The sequence below is a fragment of the Ictalurus furcatus genome, chromosome 2, assembly GCF_023375685.1.
Source record: "Ictalurus furcatus strain D&B chromosome 2, Billie_1.0, whole genome shotgun sequence".
NCBI classification, from domain to species: Eukaryota; Metazoa; Chordata; class Actinopteri; order Siluriformes; family Ictaluridae; genus Ictalurus; species Ictalurus furcatus.
Window position 1 is genome coordinate 30,465,659 of NC_071256.1, and position 21,121 is coordinate 30,486,779.

Sequence of the window (21,121 nt, forward strand, 5' to 3'; positions counted from 1 at the left end):
TGTATGCCTCAGCAGAAATCAAGATTCATCAGACTAGGCTATGTTTTACGTCTTCAACTGTCCAGGTCGACGTGTTGTGCATTCTGAGATGCTTTTCTGCTCACCACAATTGTACAGATTGGTTAACTGAGTCACTGTAGCCTCTCTGTCAGCTTGAACCAGTCTGGCCATTCTCCGTTGACTTCTCTCATCCACAAGGTGTCTCTGTCCACAGAACTGCCGCTCACTGGATGTTTTTTCTTTATTGCACCTTTCTCAGGAAACTCTAGAGACTGTTGTGTGTGAACATCCTACTATTATTGCGATTGTTATTTTTTATCATTGGTTACTTATAGTTAGTAGCCTGTTTGACTGGTCACTATTACTGGTTTAATACAAACCTGAATAACTGAAACACAAGTTAGCTTATACCTAATCATCTTGGACCTAATGTGTTCTGTCAGCAGAAATTTCATTAATATAAGGCTCTAATAAATAGACAAACTATTATTGTGCACATTTAAATCATTTTCATGAAATAAATCTATAGTGAGGGGGGTCTGTGGAATTTCTTTTTCTGGTAAAATGGTCAATATTAATAGAAACACTCAGTATCTGGTGTAGCCTCCAGCTGCTTTAAGTACTACTTTGCATCTCATCCTCATGGACTGCACCAGATTTGCCAGTTCTTGCTGTGAGATGTTACGCCACTCTTCCACCAAGGCATCTACAAGATCTCAATCACGTCTGGGGGTGGGGGGGTTACATGTAATTTTCCACTGCAAGGATGATCAGCGGTCCTTCCTGTCTCCCTGTAGCACTGTCTTAGGCATCTTACATTACAGACATTGCAGTTTATTGCTCTGGCCACATCTGCAGTCCCCATGCCTCCCTGCAGCAGGTCTATGGCATGTTCACGCAGGTGAGCAGGAACACTAGACATCTTTCTTCTGGTGTTTTTCAGAGTCAGTAGAAAGGTCTCTTTAGTGTCCTAACTTATTGTAACTGTGACCTTAATTACTTACCGCCTATAAACTGTCCTTGTCTTAAGGACTGTTCCACAGGTGTATGTGCAATAATTCTTTATGGTTCACTAAACAAGCATGGAAAACATTGTTTAAACCCTTTCCAATAAAGATCTGTAAAGCTTATTTAGATTTAAAAAAATTATCTTTAAAATACAGTCTACTGTGAAAGGGGCGTTTCTTTTTTTGCTGAGTGTATAGTATAGTATATATACACACACACACACACACACACACACACACACACATATATATATATATATATATATATATATATATATATATATATATATATGGAAATAAAAAGTAGAATGATTCTTCTTTTATATAAGGACTGATCTTAATAAATTACGGCTATTTTTAAGTAAAATGTTAGCATTCCTTTTGACATTATCTGCATGGAGGTTAAAAATGGCTTACAAACTCTTGTGCCATCAAGCACTTTATTTCGACTTACGATTGGCTTAGAGTCCTGTCAGTCAAATAAATCCTCCAGTAGAGTAGATGCAAGCCAGGAGACTGGGTTTCTCTCATCCAATCACTGCTCTCCTACCGGCTCCTGCGGCGGAGATTTAAAAGTGAAATGAAGCTCACAGAGGCATTTAGTGAAGCGGAGAGGAGCTGGATAACACGGTAGCTGTGTGTTACACAGGTGAGATGTTCCAAACTTCTTCATTATTAAGTATATTTTAGTGTCCTATGTGCTTAACCAGCTAACTGCATAAACAAAACTAAAACCTACTAACGTGCACAGCTAATGAGAAGAGAGATACAGAGATAATAACTTATATAATAGTATTGATCTAATATAGATAGATAGATAGATATGATGACAATCCAACTCTGAGCCATGATTTCTAATTGCCTACATGTTCTTTATAAGTAGTATAGGGAATATTAACCCATAATACTACCATTGTTGAACTATGGTGCTTTATAATAACTGTTTAATAATAAATATACTTATTTTAAAAACCATACACTTCTACTATTGTATCTTACACCAATTCTGCCTGTTAAATTCTTGACCATAACATTACCATGGCTGGTAGTTATGTTAGTAAAACTGTAACATTTTGATAATCATACATAACATCATCGCATTTCTTTCCCAGGCAACTTTCTAAGTCTTTTATTACTTACATTTTAATCTATATGCTACATAACACAAATGGATTTTGCATAGCCAGCACCAGAAATGCCTTTCTCCTAACCTTTTCTATTAAGGTGTCCAATCAGCTTGTAACCTATGTGACTGTATTTTGACAGTCAAATGTGGCTCAGTGCTCTTCACTCTCTGCTCGTGTTCTCTGTATTCTGAACTCATAGGTGTAAACAGTCAAGAGAGAAAATACTGCTTACTAGTAGTGGATGCTAACACATTTAAAATTTAATTAAAAATTAAAGATATCTATTTGGATGTTTTGCCTTGTTGGGATGTTTTTATCCGTTTAAAGTTTGAAGCTGGTTTCTGTTAAGGATCTGTTAAACATTAACAACCCATTGTTTATGTTGACAAACTATAGGTTAAGTCTTAATCAGTGTTTATTCAAATGATAATTGTATTTTTTATGTAGTAAAGAGTATTTATCCATTGTGTGTATTTCTTTAAATTTACAACTAAAATTGATCTGCATCAATTAAACTACAATACGTTTTTAATAGCTTTCTAAACCAACTTAGCATAGGCCTCACTGAAACTTGAAACCTAACAAGCCTTAAGTACATGGAACCATATTTGTCATTGTGATTTGGTTATATATATATATATATAAAACCAAAATACAATGACAAATATTAACTACTGCCTAAAAACTTTCTATCTATCTATCTATCTGATATAGATAGATAGATAGATAGATGTATAGATAGATAGATAGATAGATAGAAAGTTTTAAGGCAGCAGTTCATATTTGTCATTGTGTTTTGGTAACAATAATAATAATAATGATAATAATAATAATTATTATTATATATACATATATGTATATATATATAATTATTATTATTATCCTATATATATAGATAGATAGATTTTTATAGATTATAAATTGTGTGTGTATATATATATATATATATATATATATATATATATATATATATATATATATATATATATATATATACAATTTTTACATACACAGCTTACACAAGCTTTACTTGCTTGTTAACCTTCCTGTACAGTCATGATGACCTTCATGGTGTGTTAGTGCTACATACTGTAAATAATGTTAGGTAATATAGGTTTGCCTATATGTCAGTGTCGTGAGCTGCTTGTCCTCTGACTCTAGCAGATTGTTAGCTATAATGCTATTAATGCTCAGGACTGCTCATTATCTAATCCAGCATGACTGATCTCACTGGGGTGATGGGATGGGATGGGATGTGATAGGATGTGTGACTAGTTGCTGCAGGAATGATAATGATAACTGTGGGCGAATACGAGTGTTGTTCATTAGCATGTAACAGGAGTTAGACCTATAGAGCGCTGTGTTATTATGGAGGATAAACGTGGAGGAGGAGGCGGATGCTTGTGAAAGCCACCTATGCTGGTTATCGTTGCCTCTCTGTGATGCTGAACGCGGCCGAGTCCTGAACGCTTCTGTGCTCCCTGCGCAGGTCCACTCCACTGCGGTAATGTCCTCTATGAGCTAAGTAGTGCACTAGATGTTTAATTGAGTGAGGTTTGGGAGGCGTCCATGGCGCGTCACGTTGTCTCAGCTCACTCCTAGCTTTGTAATTCTGATCTTTTGATTTGTTTCTCTTTTTTTTATTTACATTTTTTTTAATACCGTGTGGAAACTCGATTTAGACTCACGTGGACTTCAATCAAGGTTTGTGCGCGAGCACCGGCTCCGGTGTAAATGTCTCCCGTTATTGCTTTGGCTTTGATATCGGGTCTGTCTTCTCACTACAGCAGATAACTGTCATCTACTTAAATCTGATAGATCCGCGGCTTTTGTGTGAACTGGCGCTTGTTGTACCTCGAACAAAAGATCCTGAACGTCCTGAATCCTGTAACAGGAGCGTCTCGAGAAGGCGCGCGGCCTCCATTCATCAACCATGTGATTCATTCCGAGGCTCGCGATTTTCCCTCTTATGTGTTTTTATTCTTCTCAGGGGCGCAGGGAGAGGCATTATTTATAAAAATAAATAAATAAAACCCCGCTTTAAGGCTTTGAGGAAGGCCAACGTGTGTGTGTGTGTGTGTGTGTGTGTGTGTTTATGCGCAGCGTTAACAGCTTGCCTTTGCTTTGCCGCACGCGCTGCCGGACTGATGATGGAGATGCAGTGCCATGGAAACAATAGGAAGCATTGCGCTACTCTGTTAGCTAGCTATTAACTACAGACATGCTGTGTGGTACTCATAAAGCAGCATTAGATTCAAATGCAGGAGTTTGTACTAGGATTTACGGTGTTTATTCAGATGTCTTAAAATCATCACTTATAATATTTCTATAATTTTTTTTTGTCATTGTGCCAATAGTCCAGTAAGTGATGAGTAATGCACCTTGCTTAGCTAGCCAAGGTTTTAATGCTTTAAATTTACAACAATGTCCATTTAAATAAATATATTTTTTTAAATTATAAATAGTTTCTTGTTATTATGCGTTTGTTTTGGTGATAAAAATAGCCTGCTGGTTGAAGTTCTGGTCTGGTGTGTGTGTGTGTGTGTGTGTGTGTGTGTGTGTGTGTATCAGGAATTAATGAAGCTGTCCCGTCTGAGGCTGCAATGCAGAAACAAACACCATGGTTTTGCTCCGTCAACACTTCACGTTACTGCTGATTCCTTCAGGGCGTTTCTGCCAACTTTAGTGCGTAACATTTCTTAATATTTGCTTTTATTTCACTTTCATATTTCATTTGTATCCCTTGTTTTTTTTTTAATGAGTGTGATGATGTGCTGCTGTTGTGCTACAGTGGGTTTTCCTGCAGTGTGTGGAGGCCTGTGTTCATGTGTGGTGTTGCTGTAGAAAGGGAACAATCCACTCCCTTATATCCATCCATCCTGTTCAGGGTACCACTCAGTGCCATCCTTTCTTCCACATCCACCCCGTCCTCTTTCTTTCTTTCTTTCTTTCTTTCTTTATGAATTTGACTTAACTCAGAAGTGGGAAATCTGAACTCTGAATTAAGTCATTTTCGAGTTCGGTGTGTGTGAGTTTCAAAGTGAGGAAATAATGGACGCTTTAGTGATCATATGTTTATGATATATTTACTTTCTTAAAACAGCAAGCTGTATGGTCAGTGTTATATAATTAAACAACTAATCTTCGAGTTTGGAAATTCTGAGTTACAAGCTTTCTTTCTTTTTTTGTTTCTTTCTTTCTTGCTGCATTTGACTTAACTGAGAAGTAGGAAGCCTAATCTCTGAATTCTGAATTACATAACCGAATTATTTAATTTCCGAGCTCAGCATGTTCGAGTTACAAAGTGGGGAGGAAAAACATGGATGCTTTCATGCAAAGCTAACTTGAGTGATCATAGGTTTGTGATGTTTTTACTTTCTTAAAACAGCGAGCTTTGAGGTCATTGTCATAGATTTAACCGACTAATCTCGGAGTTTGGAAATTTTGAGGTACAAGCTTTGTTTGTTTGTTTCTTTCGTTCTTGCTGCATTTGACTTAACTCAGACGTGGGAAGTCTAAACTCTGAACGATGTGACTGAAGTATGTCATTTCAGAGCTCTGTGTGTTCAAGTTAGAAAGTGGGGAAAAATGGCCACTTTCGTGAAAGCTAACTTTAGTGATCATAATTTATGATCCAATGTCAAATGCTGCAAGAAGGAAAGAAAGAAAGAGGATAGGGTGAATGTGGAAGGAGAGAATGGCACTTAGTGGTACCATGAAGATGGTGGATGGATATGAAATTTTATGAACGTTTCTTTCATTCGTTCTGATTCTGGTGTTTTTACTTTCTTAAAACAGCGAGCTTTATGGTCAGTGTTTTAGATTTAACCAATTTACTCTCTCTCTCTCTCTTGCTCTGTTCTCTCTCTCTTCCTCCGTACATCTGACACCCCCTCCCTCATTCCATGCAGTAATCTTACAAAATCTCCAGCAGACTAATCCTTTCCGAGTCTATTTTGGTAACCCCCCCCTACTGAACATGGATTAAAGCAGGGTTTCCCAACTCAGAGCATTCATGTTGAAAGGCCACTGTAGATTTCTCTGTTCTTACAAAACCTCCTCATTGACTGATGAGTTGCTCCTGGTATGCTGGACTCTGGACATACATGACATTACGTGACTGAGTGAAAAAGAATTAAAAGTACCTTTATTTGCTGGTACTTTTACATAGTAAGTTTGAAGTTCATCAACCCAGGTCGGAAGACAGGGCTGTGGTAAAGGTTTTGTTTAGTTTTTTCATTGTTTTCTTTATGTGTTAAATTTAACGTTAAATTCAGTTATGCCTCATGTTTTCATCCTACTGCAGAAATAAATTGTACATAAATTGGTACATTTCCAAGTTTTAAAACCCGCAAGTATGGGGGATGCACTCAACTGTATAGAGCTTTTAATTAATTATTATTTATTTATTTATTTTGCAGATCGCAAAAATAATTAAATCAATAAACATTTCACTAGAGGTTTATGTGGCCTTCCAAAATCTAGACTTGTACTTTCTTTAATTACGTCCATTTTTCAAAATTCTTAATTAAGTAAATAAAACTGACCAAGTAAAAAGCGAAGCTGAAAGGAAATTCTCTTATATCGTGTACTCTTATATTTTGAACTGTATTAAGACACCTTGGATACGGGGAATTCTGGGTTATAGTTTCTGTTTGTGTGTCTCTGTGCTATCAAATACCTATGATGAATGTATATATTTAATAACCTCTTTGAGTAAGCTGATTAACTGCCAACCTTTAATATAGCTGACACATGTAGACTTATTTTGTAGTATGACCCTGTGCACTGTGTGTTTTGTCTATCTGTCTGGCCTCTGCACCAGTAGAAACCGTCCACGCACTGCCGTTATCAATGTGTATAAATACTTCTGCTCTGCATGAATAAAGTGGGATGTCTGTGTGAGCATGCATGAAGTCAGTGTGTGTTCATTTTAGACCCCCCCAGGCCTGAACGCTCCACGGTAAACCACACTTTCTAGCTCATAGCAGCACAGAACTGAGAGTAGAGTTAATAGAAGTAATCGTAGAACAGGCTGAAAGGGCTGACGGAGGTCTGGAAGACATAATAATTATATTCCTGAGATACATGGAAATCTAACAGAAGCAAATGCATTTTCTTAGAAGTATATTTATTACAGTATATATTTAATCTGTAATTACATACTACACAATAAGGATGTGTGATAATAAGGAGTAAGGATGTGTGAGAATATTCTGCTAGTACTTCACAACCACACTGTTTGAATGGTATTGCTTTAAGTGATCTCCATGTCTTTTCACAGTATAATATTTATTTCCATATACAAAATTAGTTGGGTAACATTTGTTCATTTATATGTAAATCAGCTTTGGTTTTTCCAATGTAGGGATGTGTCTTAAAGCCTATCATTCCACTTCTCAGAGATAGACGAAGAAGCAGAGCAGTATTGCAAGGACCATGCTCAGCTTCCTAGCAGTCGGCTCCGTATTCTTCCCAGGCCTTTTCCTGCTGTTTAAGCGATGTCTGAAACAAGCGCCAAGGCTGAAGTGGAGCGAGGCCGACGCCGTCATCGTCTCCGCAAGGTACATATCGAGTTAGTCTTAAACACATGACACGGACAGTCGGTTTTTCTGTGAGATAAGCCGACATGCTGTGATTGCGCTGTGCGTAGCGCGAGAGAAGATGGAGAAGATGGATGTATTCATCAAGAATATAAATCACACAGACTGCATGATAGTATATTCTATATAAGGCATCTGAAATCAAAACCAACCTTTTTAACCACATTAGATCCTGGTGATATTGTACACAGTTCATCTGTATCAGTTACTTGATACTGTGATAAAATTATCATTTTTTCTCATCTTCCATCAAAACACCTTCTGATTTTTGACTGCACATTGCCCGCATGCGCAAATAACGTCAACTGATAATGTCGAGTTTTACCTTTCCTTTCCCATACCCTGAGCCAGGTCCCACTTTTTACAACCTAATTAAATTCAAGTGGATTAAACAAGTCCAGCTATTCAGTATTTCCCTTGCTAAATATACTGCTTCACTAAGTCATGTTTAAAAAAGAAAAATGTGTTATGATCCATTGTCAGTGCTTCGTAACAGTCAGTACGTTTTCCGCCACAGCAAAATCTTTAGTACTTTGTGTTTTTAACATTGAGACAGAGAAATAAGAGAGGCTGGTAGGGCTGCAGTAACATAAGTGATAACAGGATTTCACAGACGGTCCACAACACTAACTGTAGCTAAAAAAAATTTGTGGTGGCTTAGCAGTTAAGGCTCTGGGTTACTGATCAGAAGGTCGGGGGTTCAGGCCCCAGCGCTGCCAAGCTGCCACTGTTGGGCCCTTGAGCAAGGCCCTTAACGCTCTCTGCGCCAGGGGTGCTGTATCATGGCTGACCCTGCGCTCTGACCCCAGCTTCCTAACATGCTGGGGTATTCGAAGAAAAGAATTTCACTATGCATATGTATATGTGATCAGTAAAGACTCCTTATCGTGTCATTCTTTAATTGATAAAAAAAATTGTTGCCAAATGGCATTTTATAAGACAAATACTTTTAGACATGCTGTTAGTGTAACATAATCACACCACATAGTCACTATTTTCCTGTAATAGCACAGCCCGTCATGTCTTATTCCAAACATCACATTTTTAATAGTATTTTATTGTTTCTCTCTTACAGGAAAGTCTGGAATGGTTTGATCTGATTGATTCTTTCTGCATTTTTACAGGCTAGTGTCTTCCATTCAAGCAGTCCTGGCTTCCTCAGCTGGGTTCATCATCGCATCATCTTGCGAAGACATCATTGAGGACCAGTAGGTGTTTGATCTAAAGGCCGTTGTTTAGATATTTATTCAGAATTTACGTTGTATTACTTGTATTACCAGTATATCATAGCGCTAATTGTAATGTGATTATGTAATTAATAAAGACTGTAGCATGTAGCATTGTGGAGGTGAACATCTATAGATTTTTTGTTTTCGTGAACTTCAGTGTAAATTTCTTTAGTTTCTCCAGTGCAGAAACCTACAGGATACAGGTCTATATGCATGTTAGTGTAAAGTTGTGTAAAACGGGTTTTTCTAAGAATGTGCCTTCAGCTCACCTTGTGTCCCTCTAATCAAAATAGGATCTCAACCTAATTAGTTTTCCTCTGTAAATCCACTGTGGCGTTGTAATGGCCACAGCAATGCGATGAAGCAGAGCTGTCTGAGACTCCGACGCTGCAGTGGATTTCACTTTGTCACGGCTTCAGTCAGGCCCTCGATTTATTGCTCAGCTGCAATATGTGCATATGCGTAGGTGGATAAGGAGGCATGGACCAGAAAGGGAAAGTGGACAAGAGAGCGAGGATGCGAAAGGAGAACATTCCGGATGTTGATTTGCATAGTCAAAGTTGAGGAAAAGTGAGAGCAGTGGTTAGTTTGAATAGTGCCATGGCCCCTCCTTCCCTGTGCTGCATTATGCTGGCCATGTTTGGACAGGTGTGCAGTCCTAAAGTAGAATCCACACAGCAGCTCTCAGTGGCATTTAATGTCAAGCACTGGAATAATAGGTAGGCAGTGGTTATTCAAACCTCAACAATGCATTGAACTGCGTGACAGACATGACAGACATGGCTATTTGTCTTCCCCCCCCTCACTTCTTCTCCTCTTGTGGTTTGTCTTCTTTGTCTACAGGCACTGGCTCACTAGCACCTACATCCTGTTTGCGGTCCCTTACTTTATCTATGACATCTACGCCATGTTCCTGTGCTACTGGTACAAGATACAAGTCAAAGGTCATGAGGAGGATGCACCAAAAATCAGCACGGTGATTCGCAGCTACCTGTGGCGAGAGTTTCTCATGGTGCTTCATCACGTTGTCATGGTTACTGTCTGCTTCCCTGTGTCTGTGGTGAGTTGGAAAGAGGATCGCTCATATTTCAGCGAGGTGTTTTGTGGTGGTCAGTTTTAAAAAAATATAAATAAATAAATAAATAAATAATGATAATAATAATATGTAATCTAAAATATAAATGTTGGAATTCCATTACCCTTTTCCTATTTAGTTATTTCTATGCAAAAGCAATTATTCAGAGACCTCGATTAGCACGAGCCACTCAACACTTCATGTCTATGATGCAACGGTTGCCTAATTTTACATTACATTACATTTATGGCATTTGGTAGATGCCTTTATCCAGAGCGACTTAAAATAATCTAATTTTTTTTTATACAACTGAGCAGTGAGAGTTAAGGGCCTTGCTCAAGGGCCCAGCAGTGGCAGTTTGGCAGTGCTGGCATTTGAACTCATGACCTTCCGTTCAGAAGTCCAATATCTTAACCAAAGTTTTAGCCTCCATAAACATTTTTACTGCATCTTTCATATCGGGTTTACAGTCATGCCTGTTTCCCTGCCAAGTATGCCTAATCCTGACATCCTGCTTTCTTATTTTAATATGTTTATTTGATCGTTATATGGAAACAACTGGAAAATGTCTGAGCGCTGTCACAACAATGAAGAAACTGGGGGAAAGGGAGCTGTTTAAAATAAGGCAGTTTAACTGATTTGATTTAGTGTGTCTTTTTAGTATGTGGCTATAGTGCATTAATGAATGAGACTGATTGAGGTGGAAAGTCTGGGGATAAAAATGCTATTTATAAGAATGACAAGCAACAGCAGCAGCAGTATGCGACCTCATTTTTAGCTACGGTTTGGATATTTTCTTTTTCTTGTCTTGGTCAACATTCTCACTCTCTACTAACATCCATGGAAGCTTAGGCATGAACTGTCTGTCAACCGTGCGACATCATGAGATGTAAGACTTTTGATAACGTGCACTGTTCACGCGTTCAGAATTATTTCTAGGGTCTGGATTGTGGATTTCTGATCAGCAAGTTCCTGTGGGTCTGGCCCTCAAAATCCCAGCACAGGTTTTAGTAGGTATATCCTGCATTTGTTGTCACTGTTGCCATTGGTTAATATAGGAAGTGCAGCGGAGATCAGGAAAAAACACTGAGGTGATGAACCCTAGACGGGGCACTTTGAAGTGGAAACACTGTTTATAACCCGAAAGATATATTTATTGAAAAGGACGTGTCAAAAAGGTCCGTTTTCTAAGGGAACAACTGACTGACACTTTGCTCCTAAGATCCTTTGTGGTGTTGTTTTTCTGAATAAGAAAATGGCTGCAGAAACAGATGGGCATTTCCTATCAATGTAGGTCAAGCTCAAGTATGAAATATTATAGTTGTATAGGTCTGTGATGTGCTTTTTTAAATTTTTATTATTACATCAGTAAACAGCTCAGCTCATAACTCATGTATTTGTATTTTTTTGCCTTCTGTAAATGTACAAGTTTGGGCTATATGAACAGCAGCTCTTAAATAAAATGGGTGACAGTGTCAGGATGTTTTATTGTTCAGACCATGTGTTCATTATTAAACTGTGATATTTGCTTCTGTGTACATCGGTGTCAATGATTGTGTGGCAGTAGAACAGCAGCTTTGGGTTTATGAAATGAAACTAGACATTAAGTGCATTCCAAAAGACTGTTACTTTAGACTCCTATGGATGGAGACACTTCTGAGTTCTTATTGTGGAGCCAAGGGTGGAGCCATTGGAGAAAATAAAGCATAGTAACGATCACTTCAGGATAGACTGCTGTTCTAGTATTTAAACTTTTTGCACATAAACATTGCAAGGCATTTTTATTTACAAAGGTTATCTTTGATCCATCTTATCCATAATGGTATTTTCTCATTAAAAAACATTGCACTTACAAATGAGTTTTTGATATTGCTAAGTATAGATTTAAATTGGAGTACTGAGTAATATTTGAATAATATTTGGTGAAAATGAAAATGGTTTCTTTTTTCTTTTTTTTCAGTTCTGGCGACAAGGAAAGGGGGATTATTTCCAAGGTGTCATGTTCCTAGCTGAACTCAGCACTCCGTCTGTTTGCTTGGGAAAAGTACTCATTCAGGTACTTTCCCAACACGGCCTTTGTACCCAACACTAACCTATCCAGTGCTACTGTAACTGCACAACACTTCTGTATCCATCAACTCATCTATCAACACTACTTTCTCCGTCAAGCATTCATCTACCCAACACCACTTTATCCATCAACTCATCTACTCAACATCACTTTATTTTTGAATTCCTCTACCCCACACCACTTTATCGATCACACATTCATCTACCCAACACTCCTTTATCCATCAACTCATCTACCCAACATTCCTTTATCCATCAACTCATCTACCCAACACTCCTTTATCCATCAACTCATCTACCAACACCATTTTCTCCATCACACACTCATCTACCAAACACTCCTTTCTCCATCACACACTCATCTACCCAACACTCCTTTCTCCATCACACACTCATCTACCCAACACTCCTTTCTCCATCACACACTCATCTACCCAACACTCCTTTCTCCATCACACACTCATCTACCAAACACTCCTTTCTCCATCACACACTCATCTACCCAACACTCCTTTCTCCATCACACACTCATCTACCCAACACTCCTTTCTCCATCACACACTCATCTACCAAACACTCCTTTCTCCATCACACACTCATCTACCCAACACTCCTTTCTCCATCACACACTCATCTACCCAACACTCCTTTCTCCATCACACACTCATCTACCCAACACTCCTTCATCCATCACACACTCATCTACCCAACACTCCTTTCTCCATCACACACTCATCTACCCAACACTCCTTTCTCCATCACACACTCATCTACCCAACACTCCTTTCTCCATCACACACTCATCTACCCAACACTCCTTTCTCCATCAACTCATCTACCCAACACCATTTTCTCCATCACACACTCATCTACCCAACACTCCTTTCTCCATCAACTCATCTACCCAACACTCCTTTCTCATCACACACTCATCTACTCAACACTCCTTTATCCATCAACTCATCTACCCAACACTCCTTTCTCCATCACACACTCATCTACCCAACACTCCTTCATCCATCAACTCATCTACCCAACACTCCTTTCTCCATCACACACTCATCTACCCAACACTCCTTTCTCATCACACACTCATCTACCCAACACTCCTTCATCCATCAACTCATCTACCCAACACTCCTTTCTCCATCACACACTCATCTACCCAACACTCCTTTCTCATCACACACTCATCTACCCAACACTCCTTCATCCATCAACTCATCTACCCAACACTCCTTTCTCCATCACACACTCATCTACCCAACACTCCTTCATCCATCAACTCATCTACCCAACACTCCTTTCTCCATCACACACTCATCTACCCAACACTCCTTTCTCCATCACACACTCATCTACCCAACACTCCTTTCTCCATCACACACTCATCTACCCAACACCATTTTCTCCATCACACACTCATCTACCCAACACTCCTTCATCCATCAACTCATCTACCCAACACTCTTTTCTCCATCACACACTCATCTACCCAACACTCCTTCATCCATCAACTCATCTACCCAACACTCTTTTCTCCATCACACACTCATCTACCCAACACTCCTTCATCCATCAACTCATCTACCCAACACTCCTTTCTCCATCACACACTCATCTACCCAACACTCCTTCATCCATCAACTCATCTACCCAACACTCCTTTCTCCATCACACACTCATCTACCCAACACTCCTTTCTCCATCAACTCATCTACCCAACACTCCTTTCTCCATCACACACTCATCTACCCAACACTCCTTTCTCCATCAACTCATCTACCCAACACTCCTTTCTCATCACACACTCATCTACCCAACACCATTTTCTCCATCACACACTCATCTACCCAACACTCCTTCATCCATCAACTCATCTACCCAACACCATTTTCTCCATCACACACTCATCTACCCAACACTCCATCCATCAACTCATCTACCCAACACTCCTTTCTCCATCACACACTCATCTACCCAACACTCCTTTCTCCATCAACTCATCTACCCAACACTCCTTTCTCATCACACACTCATCTACCCAACACTCCTTTCTCCATCACACACTCATCTACCCAACACTCCTTTCTCCATCAACTCATCTACCCAACACTCCTTTCTCCATCACACACTCATCTACCCAACACTCCTTTATCCATCACACACTCATCTACCCAACACTCCTTTCTCCATCACACACTCATCTACCCAACACTCCTTCATCCATCAACTCATCTACCCAACACTCCTTTCTCATCACACACTCATCTACTCAACACTCCTTTATCCATCAACTCATCTACCCAACACTCCTTTCTCCATCACACACTCATCTACCCAACACTCCTTCATCCATCAACTCATCTACCCAACACTCCTTTTTCCATCACACATTCATTTACCCAGAACTGCTTTATTCATCACTCCTTCATCTACCAACACCACTTTATCCATCAACTCATCTATCCAATGGCAATTTCTCCATCACACATTCATCTACCCAACAACATTTGCTGTATCAGCCATTTTCCTTCTCTGTATCCTACTTACTAATATGCTTTCTTTTTGGATTGTGGCCTCCATTATCAAGCACGCTCGAATCTCAGTTTGCTCAAATGCATTCTTTTTTGTACATGTAGATCTTTACCTCTTTCTTGTAAGCTTTCTTGTCAGCACTGCCTTCTCCTATACTCTTAAGAAGACACAGCAATGTACCTCACACTGTTGGGCCTCATGATGATATTCTCCTTTCAAAAGCTTGCCTGGTACTCACCCCTGTATCGTCCTTTTTCTTGCTTTCTCTGTCTTTCTTCCCATGCTTTAGTACAAGCAGCAGCACACGCTCCTTCATAAAGTTAATGGAGCACTCATGCTGATAACTTTTTTCGTCTGTCGAGTTCTTCTCTTCCCCTACCTCTACTACGCCTATGGCAGGTATGTTCTCTCTCATACACTTCCTTTAGCATTAATCAGTTTTTGGAACAGGGGTTATGTGCCTTGGGTATGGTATAAAAAAGAAACAAACTCGGGTATCACACTTCTTCCCTTTGATAATGCACAATTCATATCAATGTATCATAAGGAGCTTTTGTTTAATGTTCTATCATTGTTCTTGGATTTTCTGAATGGTGTCACTCTAAAACAGCCAGGGGTCTTTGAAGAAATAAATGTATCTGCTATGCAAAAAAATGGAAAAAAATGGCAGTGTAAATGTTTCATCTCTTGTCATTAGCATGATACGTGATTCCATTGCCCCAGTAAACTCATGCAAATCTGTGTGTGTGTGTGTGTGTGTGTGTGTGTGTGTGTGACAGGTATGCGGATATCCCCCTGTACAAGGTACCGCTGTCCATTCCGTGGCAGTATAACATGGGTGCTGCTCTGCTCATGGCTCCGCAGGTGTACTGGTTCGGTCTGATCTGCAGGGGAGCCTTTCGCCTCTTCACCCGGGCCTCTCGCCATCATCGTCGCCCAGTCAGTAGGGACTCCGAGCCCAAAACCCCTATCATGCCCCCAGCCAATGGCTACAGTCCCTGTGACACAGAAAGAGAGCCTAACACGCACTGAGAGACACAGAGGGGCTGGAAGTGAAAGATTGTTTAGAGGTTGTTTTTAGGCCTCAGATAATAATGGGAAACCTGAGGTTAAATACTAATATATTACAAATAGTAAATGTCCTGCTGCTCCATTAGGTGGTGGAAGATAAAAGACAATGGCAGAGAAATCAGAGGGAGAACGAGACAGAGAGTCTGAAGATGATCATCTCCATTCTTTGTTTCCCTCTGAGGAATTGCAAGAGCATGCTAGTAAAGCCTGTTTCATACTCCTAATGTAAAACCTCCGGATGCGAACAGACGTTCGGATTGTATTCTTCATCCCAGTTATATATTCCTTGACTGAATTTCAAACCGTTGGGGAAGGGGTATGTAATATAATGTACACAAGCACTTATCATTTGTACATGACCATTCTCATACTAGTTTGCAGAAACAACAGATGAAAGCTGCGGGCATGTTCGTATTCCAAACTACTAAACCACCATTAACAGAAATGTGATGAGCGAGTAATGGAGAGAGGATACTCTTTCTCTCTTTAGTTTCTCCTTCCTAGTCCACTCTCTTTGACTGTTCAGTTTATTATTTCATAGAAAGAAAAGGGAACAGCTTTTCTGTCAGGGTGTACAGCAAATATCTAGTGTCAATTTCTTTAGTTTGAATTATTTATTTTGAACGAATTATTATTTATGTTCAATGTTTTAAGTTGAATTATTACCCACCTAATTTATCTGCTTTTATAATTTATTATGACCGGATCACATATAAACTAATAGCTGCCTCGAATTTGACTTCAGAAAAGGAAAAAAAATATCTATAAAAAATTCTATAGTCTCTCCAGAGTCAGGCTTTTCACCCTGAGCCCTTTCTCTAAAGCACCGAGGGGAGCTCCAGGGGTTTTCGAAAGCCCCATTGCACCTGTTATAATATGAAGCTTCTGTTACCGTTTTCAGTGATCACGACCTACATATTGAGCTTAAAATAACCTAGCAGGGCTTTGGTGTTGAAGTTCGAAGGACTGTTGACACACTGCCTTTAAACTTCTGCTTCGGGTTCACGCTTTGCTTTTCTCACCATAATGTTATTCGGACCAAAAGAGTAATATATGGGAGATCGGCAAGGCAGCATGTACTGTTACGTTATATGTGTGCTTCAGGAACAGACGTTAAATTGTGATGGGTGCTGGGCAGGTCTCTGCACCACTGAGCTGCTAGCAGGAAATACACTGCACTGCAATGAAGGAGAGGACTTTGCACATTTACTGGATCAAAGTTCCTTAAAGGAATACTCCTGCATTTTTTCAACCTATTCACTGTTCACACTATCTGTAGCGCATGTGCAGTTTCCATGGACAAGATGTTTTCCTGTACTAAGAAAAGAACGGAAAACATGTTGACTCAACTAACTTATAATGGACGTCTTATAATGGACAGCCAGTAAGACAACCGTTACACTCTGTGGATGAGACAGACATCAGAAAAACCATTAGACTGTTAAAGACTGTTCTTTTGTAGCTGTATACAACACTCAGTTGCTGGAGCACTTCATTTTCAACTGAACAATGTATGAAAGCGTATGTATTTATTGAAATAATTCAACGACTATAGAAATGACTGTCTGTGGTAAACACACATGCTACAGATGCCATGGATAGAGATTAACTTGGAAAAACACAGAAGTATTCCTTTAAGTTTTAACCACTGCTACATTTTATTATTTATTATATCATTTGACTTATTTATTCCATGTACTGAATGCCATCTATGTAGCTAAAATGGCTTTCTTTTAATTCATGGACGGGTGATAAATTGAAGTAAAAACGTTCTTAGTGAGGTGTTAAGCCACCAGGTGAGCTTCAGTGTACCGTGGCATTGATCCTACACGTCTCTGGAACTGTACTTTAGGGATGATCATGAACACCACTCTTCTAAAAGATATTCCTTCAATTAGTGTTTTGATGATGATGGTGGAGAGCATGAGCACGCTGGTCCAAAGTCTCCTATAGGCGTTCAATTGGGTTGAGATCTGCAGACTGTGAAGGTCATAACATATGATTTACATCATTTTTCATCCCCATCAGACCAGTGAGTCCTCATGCCCTATGGATTGGGGTGTGGTCATCCCAGAAGAGACCACTCCTGTCAGGATAGAAATGTTTCGTCAGTGGATAAAGTTGATCAATCAGGACAAGTTTGCATTGATTTCCATTTCCCTCTAAGGGGGCATGTGGAAGCAAACCATGCATAACAGAGCCTCTGGTTTTTCCTTTAATTTGTCACCTGTATGTACTATGATTGGATAGTTCTGTCCATTGGAACATGAACAGCATTGCCATGTTTGAAAGGAAATCATAAATCCTACATGGATCTCATTAATAGAACAGGTTTACTACTGTAGAGCTTCCAGTCTGAGCTCTGTTATGCTGTGCCCTGTCTGTTTGCAGAATGACAAGGGACCCTCTATAGGGGGAAGGAAATGGAGTGTCAAGTGAATGGGGGGGGAAAAAAAAAAGTTGCGTTTATTGATTTATGATTTATTTATTTTAGTAATTTATCTTATTTATTTTGAGAAGACTGAATGTACATATGAATACATCTAAATGTTCTGTTGAGTGGACATCTGTGGTGCCTGGCTGAAAGCACTCCTGTACTCATCCTCTCAGCTACAATATACTCTACTGTCTTCTTCTGTACTCTAGCACTGTGTGTGAGACCTCTTTTTATTGGCACTCTTGTCACTGTATGCGTGTATGATACAGTATGCACTGATATCAAAAACAGCATGCCAATCTTGATATACTCAACAGCGTTATTAGAGCATGCTCTTAGTACTGAGTAACACAGAGTTTTCTTTTGGAAGCTCTTGGGCCACTGTTCAGTGCAATTACACCATAAATGTATTAAAGGAAACGGAAATTTGTGCTGATTGGACTGAAATGAGATTAAATTAAGCTGTGCCATGCCTCATTTTAATCTCATTAAGGTTTTAGATGATGAGTTTTATGTTGAAGACCCGACACCTTCCTCTGCTCTGATGGAGGACAGCCACTATTCAGATTTTTCTCATTCTTCTTCAGCATTTCTCTGTATGCTGGGATGTCAACGTTGAAGCCTGGACAACTCACACCCTGTTCAGTGTGTTTATATACTATTGAGTGTTAGTTTCCTAATGAGCTAAACCAATGAAGTGACTAAACGCTGATGCTGTGGAATAGATTATAGTAATGTCCACTTGAGAGCAATGAACTGTGAAAGCTAAATTCTGTGAAATGCTGCCCCCTGGGGGTTAAAGTTCATAATACCCGTTTGAGCCTGCCCCCATCAACTGACTATTAACTTGCAGCGACAAAGCGACCGGAGACCATTCATTTTCAATAAGAGCTGGTGACTTCCTGCGATATGAACAACAGCAACCACTGGCGACTAGATGTGCTCGTGTCCAGCGACTTTGAAAGTTGAGAAAAGTTTAACTTGATGCAAATTTGGAGTGACTTGGTGCTGCGACTACCAATGGGTAGTCGCTGCACCAAGCAAGTTTCTCCAAATTTGCATAAAATTAAAATTTTCTCAACTTTTTCACATCGCTGTACACGCCCACATCTAGTTGCCAATGGTTGCTCGTGTCGCCGGAAGTCGCCAGCTCTCATTGAAAATGAATGGTGTTCGGTCGCTTTATCGCTGCAAGTCGCTGTACAGTATGTGTGAACTTACCTTTATAGTGGCGTTTCATGAAATTGTCACAAATAAGAATGAGAATGAGCTGATCCTACATGATTCTAGTTCCATATATCACAAACAGACCTAAATAAGAACTTAATAATACACTATGCAATAACAGACACACCAGCCACTTTAATACGATAAACCTATACACGTGTTCATTAATGCAGTTATCACATGTCAACAGCTCAATGCATAAAATCATGCAGGTAAAGGTCAAGATTCAGTTAATGTTTACATAAAATCTCAGTGACTTTGACTGTGGCATGGTTGCTGGTACCAGACAGGCTGGCTCAAGCATTTTCCCCCCATTCTGATGTTTGATGAGAACGTTAACTGAAGCTCTTGACCTTTATTGGCATGATTTTATGCATTTCACTTCTGCCACATGTTTGGCTGACTGGATAATTGCATGAAAGAGCAGAGCTGTCATGAATGAGCAGAGACGTAGTTTGGTGTTTTGAAATGTCTATATTTATTTTAATGGTTAACCAGTTAAAAGTCTTTTAAGCCTAAAACTTCAAAAAGAGAGGTCACTCAAACAATAGCTTAATGTATTAAATATTAATATACAAATATAAAGTGTTCATGAAGTACTTAAAATTACCACTTTGTAATTTGACAAAATTATGTTGTGTATTTTTCATACTATGCTACCTCCCCAACAGTTTTTAGACTGATAGTACTCAGTCCTAGTGAACCAGTATGAGGATGAATTTATTGATTTATTGAGTCTTGAAAGCACTGGATAAGGACATGTGCCATCAATGTTAATGTTAATATAGTATACAGCACCCTCCACTAATATTGGCACCCTTGGTAAATATGAGCAAAGAAGGCTGTGAAAAGTGGTCTTTATTGTTTAACCATTTGATCTTTTGTTAAAAACATTCATAAAAATACTCTGCTCTCATGGATATCAAACAAATGCAAACACAACACAGGTTTATAAAAAAAAAAAAATCTTTGTTAAATATAGCTGTGCAACAATTATTGGCACCCTTTTAGTCAGTACTTTGTGCTACCTCCCTTTGCCATGATAACAGCTCTGAGTCTTCTCCTATAATGCCTGATGAGGTTGGAGAATACATGGCAAGGGATCTGAGACCATTCCGCCATACAGAATCTCTCCAGATCCTTCAGATTTCCAGGTCCATGCTGGTGGACTCTCCTCTGCAGTTCACCCCACAAGTTTTCTATGGGTTTGAAGTCAGGGGACTGGGATGGCCATGGCAGGACCTTGATTTTGTGGTCAGTAAACCATTATTGTGTTGATCTTGATGTATGTTTTGGATCATTGTCCTGAAGATCCAACCACGGCCCATTTTAAGCTTTCTGGCAGAGGCAGTCAGGTTTTCATTTAATATCTGTTGATATTTGAGAGTCCACGATGCCATGTATCCTAACAAAATGTCCAGGTCCTCTGGCAGAAAAACAGCCCCAAAACTTTAAAGAGCCACCACCATATTTAACCATGGGCATGAGCTACTTTTCCATATGGCTACCTCTCTGTGTGCACCAAAACCACCTCTGGTGTTTATTCCCAAAAGCTCTATTTTGGTTTCATCTGACCATAGAACCCGATCCCATTTGATGTTCCAGTAGTGTCGGGCAAACTCAAGATGCTTGAGTTTGTTTCTGGAAGAGAGTAGAGGCTTTTTTCTTGAAACCCTTCCAAACAACTTGTGGTGATGTAGGGGACTTCCAATTGTAGTTTTGGAGACTTTCTGACTC

General features: G+C 39.4%; 1 protein-coding gene across 1 annotated transcript; it reads left to right on the plus strand.

The window, feature by feature from the left end:
* Window positions 1–3,310: 3,310 nt before the first annotated feature.
* tlcd3ba (TLC domain containing 3Ba) lies at window positions 3,311–16,215 on the plus strand. Its single transcript, XM_053614121.1, has 8 exons — window positions 3,311–4,495; window positions 4,706–4,819; window positions 7,538–7,698; window positions 8,862–8,945; window positions 9,810–10,026; window positions 12,002–12,097; window positions 14,939–15,048; window positions 15,429–16,215. Exons 3-8 carry the CDS (start codon window positions 7,574–7,576, stop codon window positions 15,679–15,681), a joined length of 885 nt encoding a protein of 294 aa, XP_053470096.1. The 5' UTR covers window positions 3,311–4,495; window positions 4,706–4,819; window positions 7,538–7,573; the 3' UTR covers window positions 15,682–16,215.
* The last annotated feature ends 4,906 nt before the right edge of the window (window positions 16,216–21,121 follow it).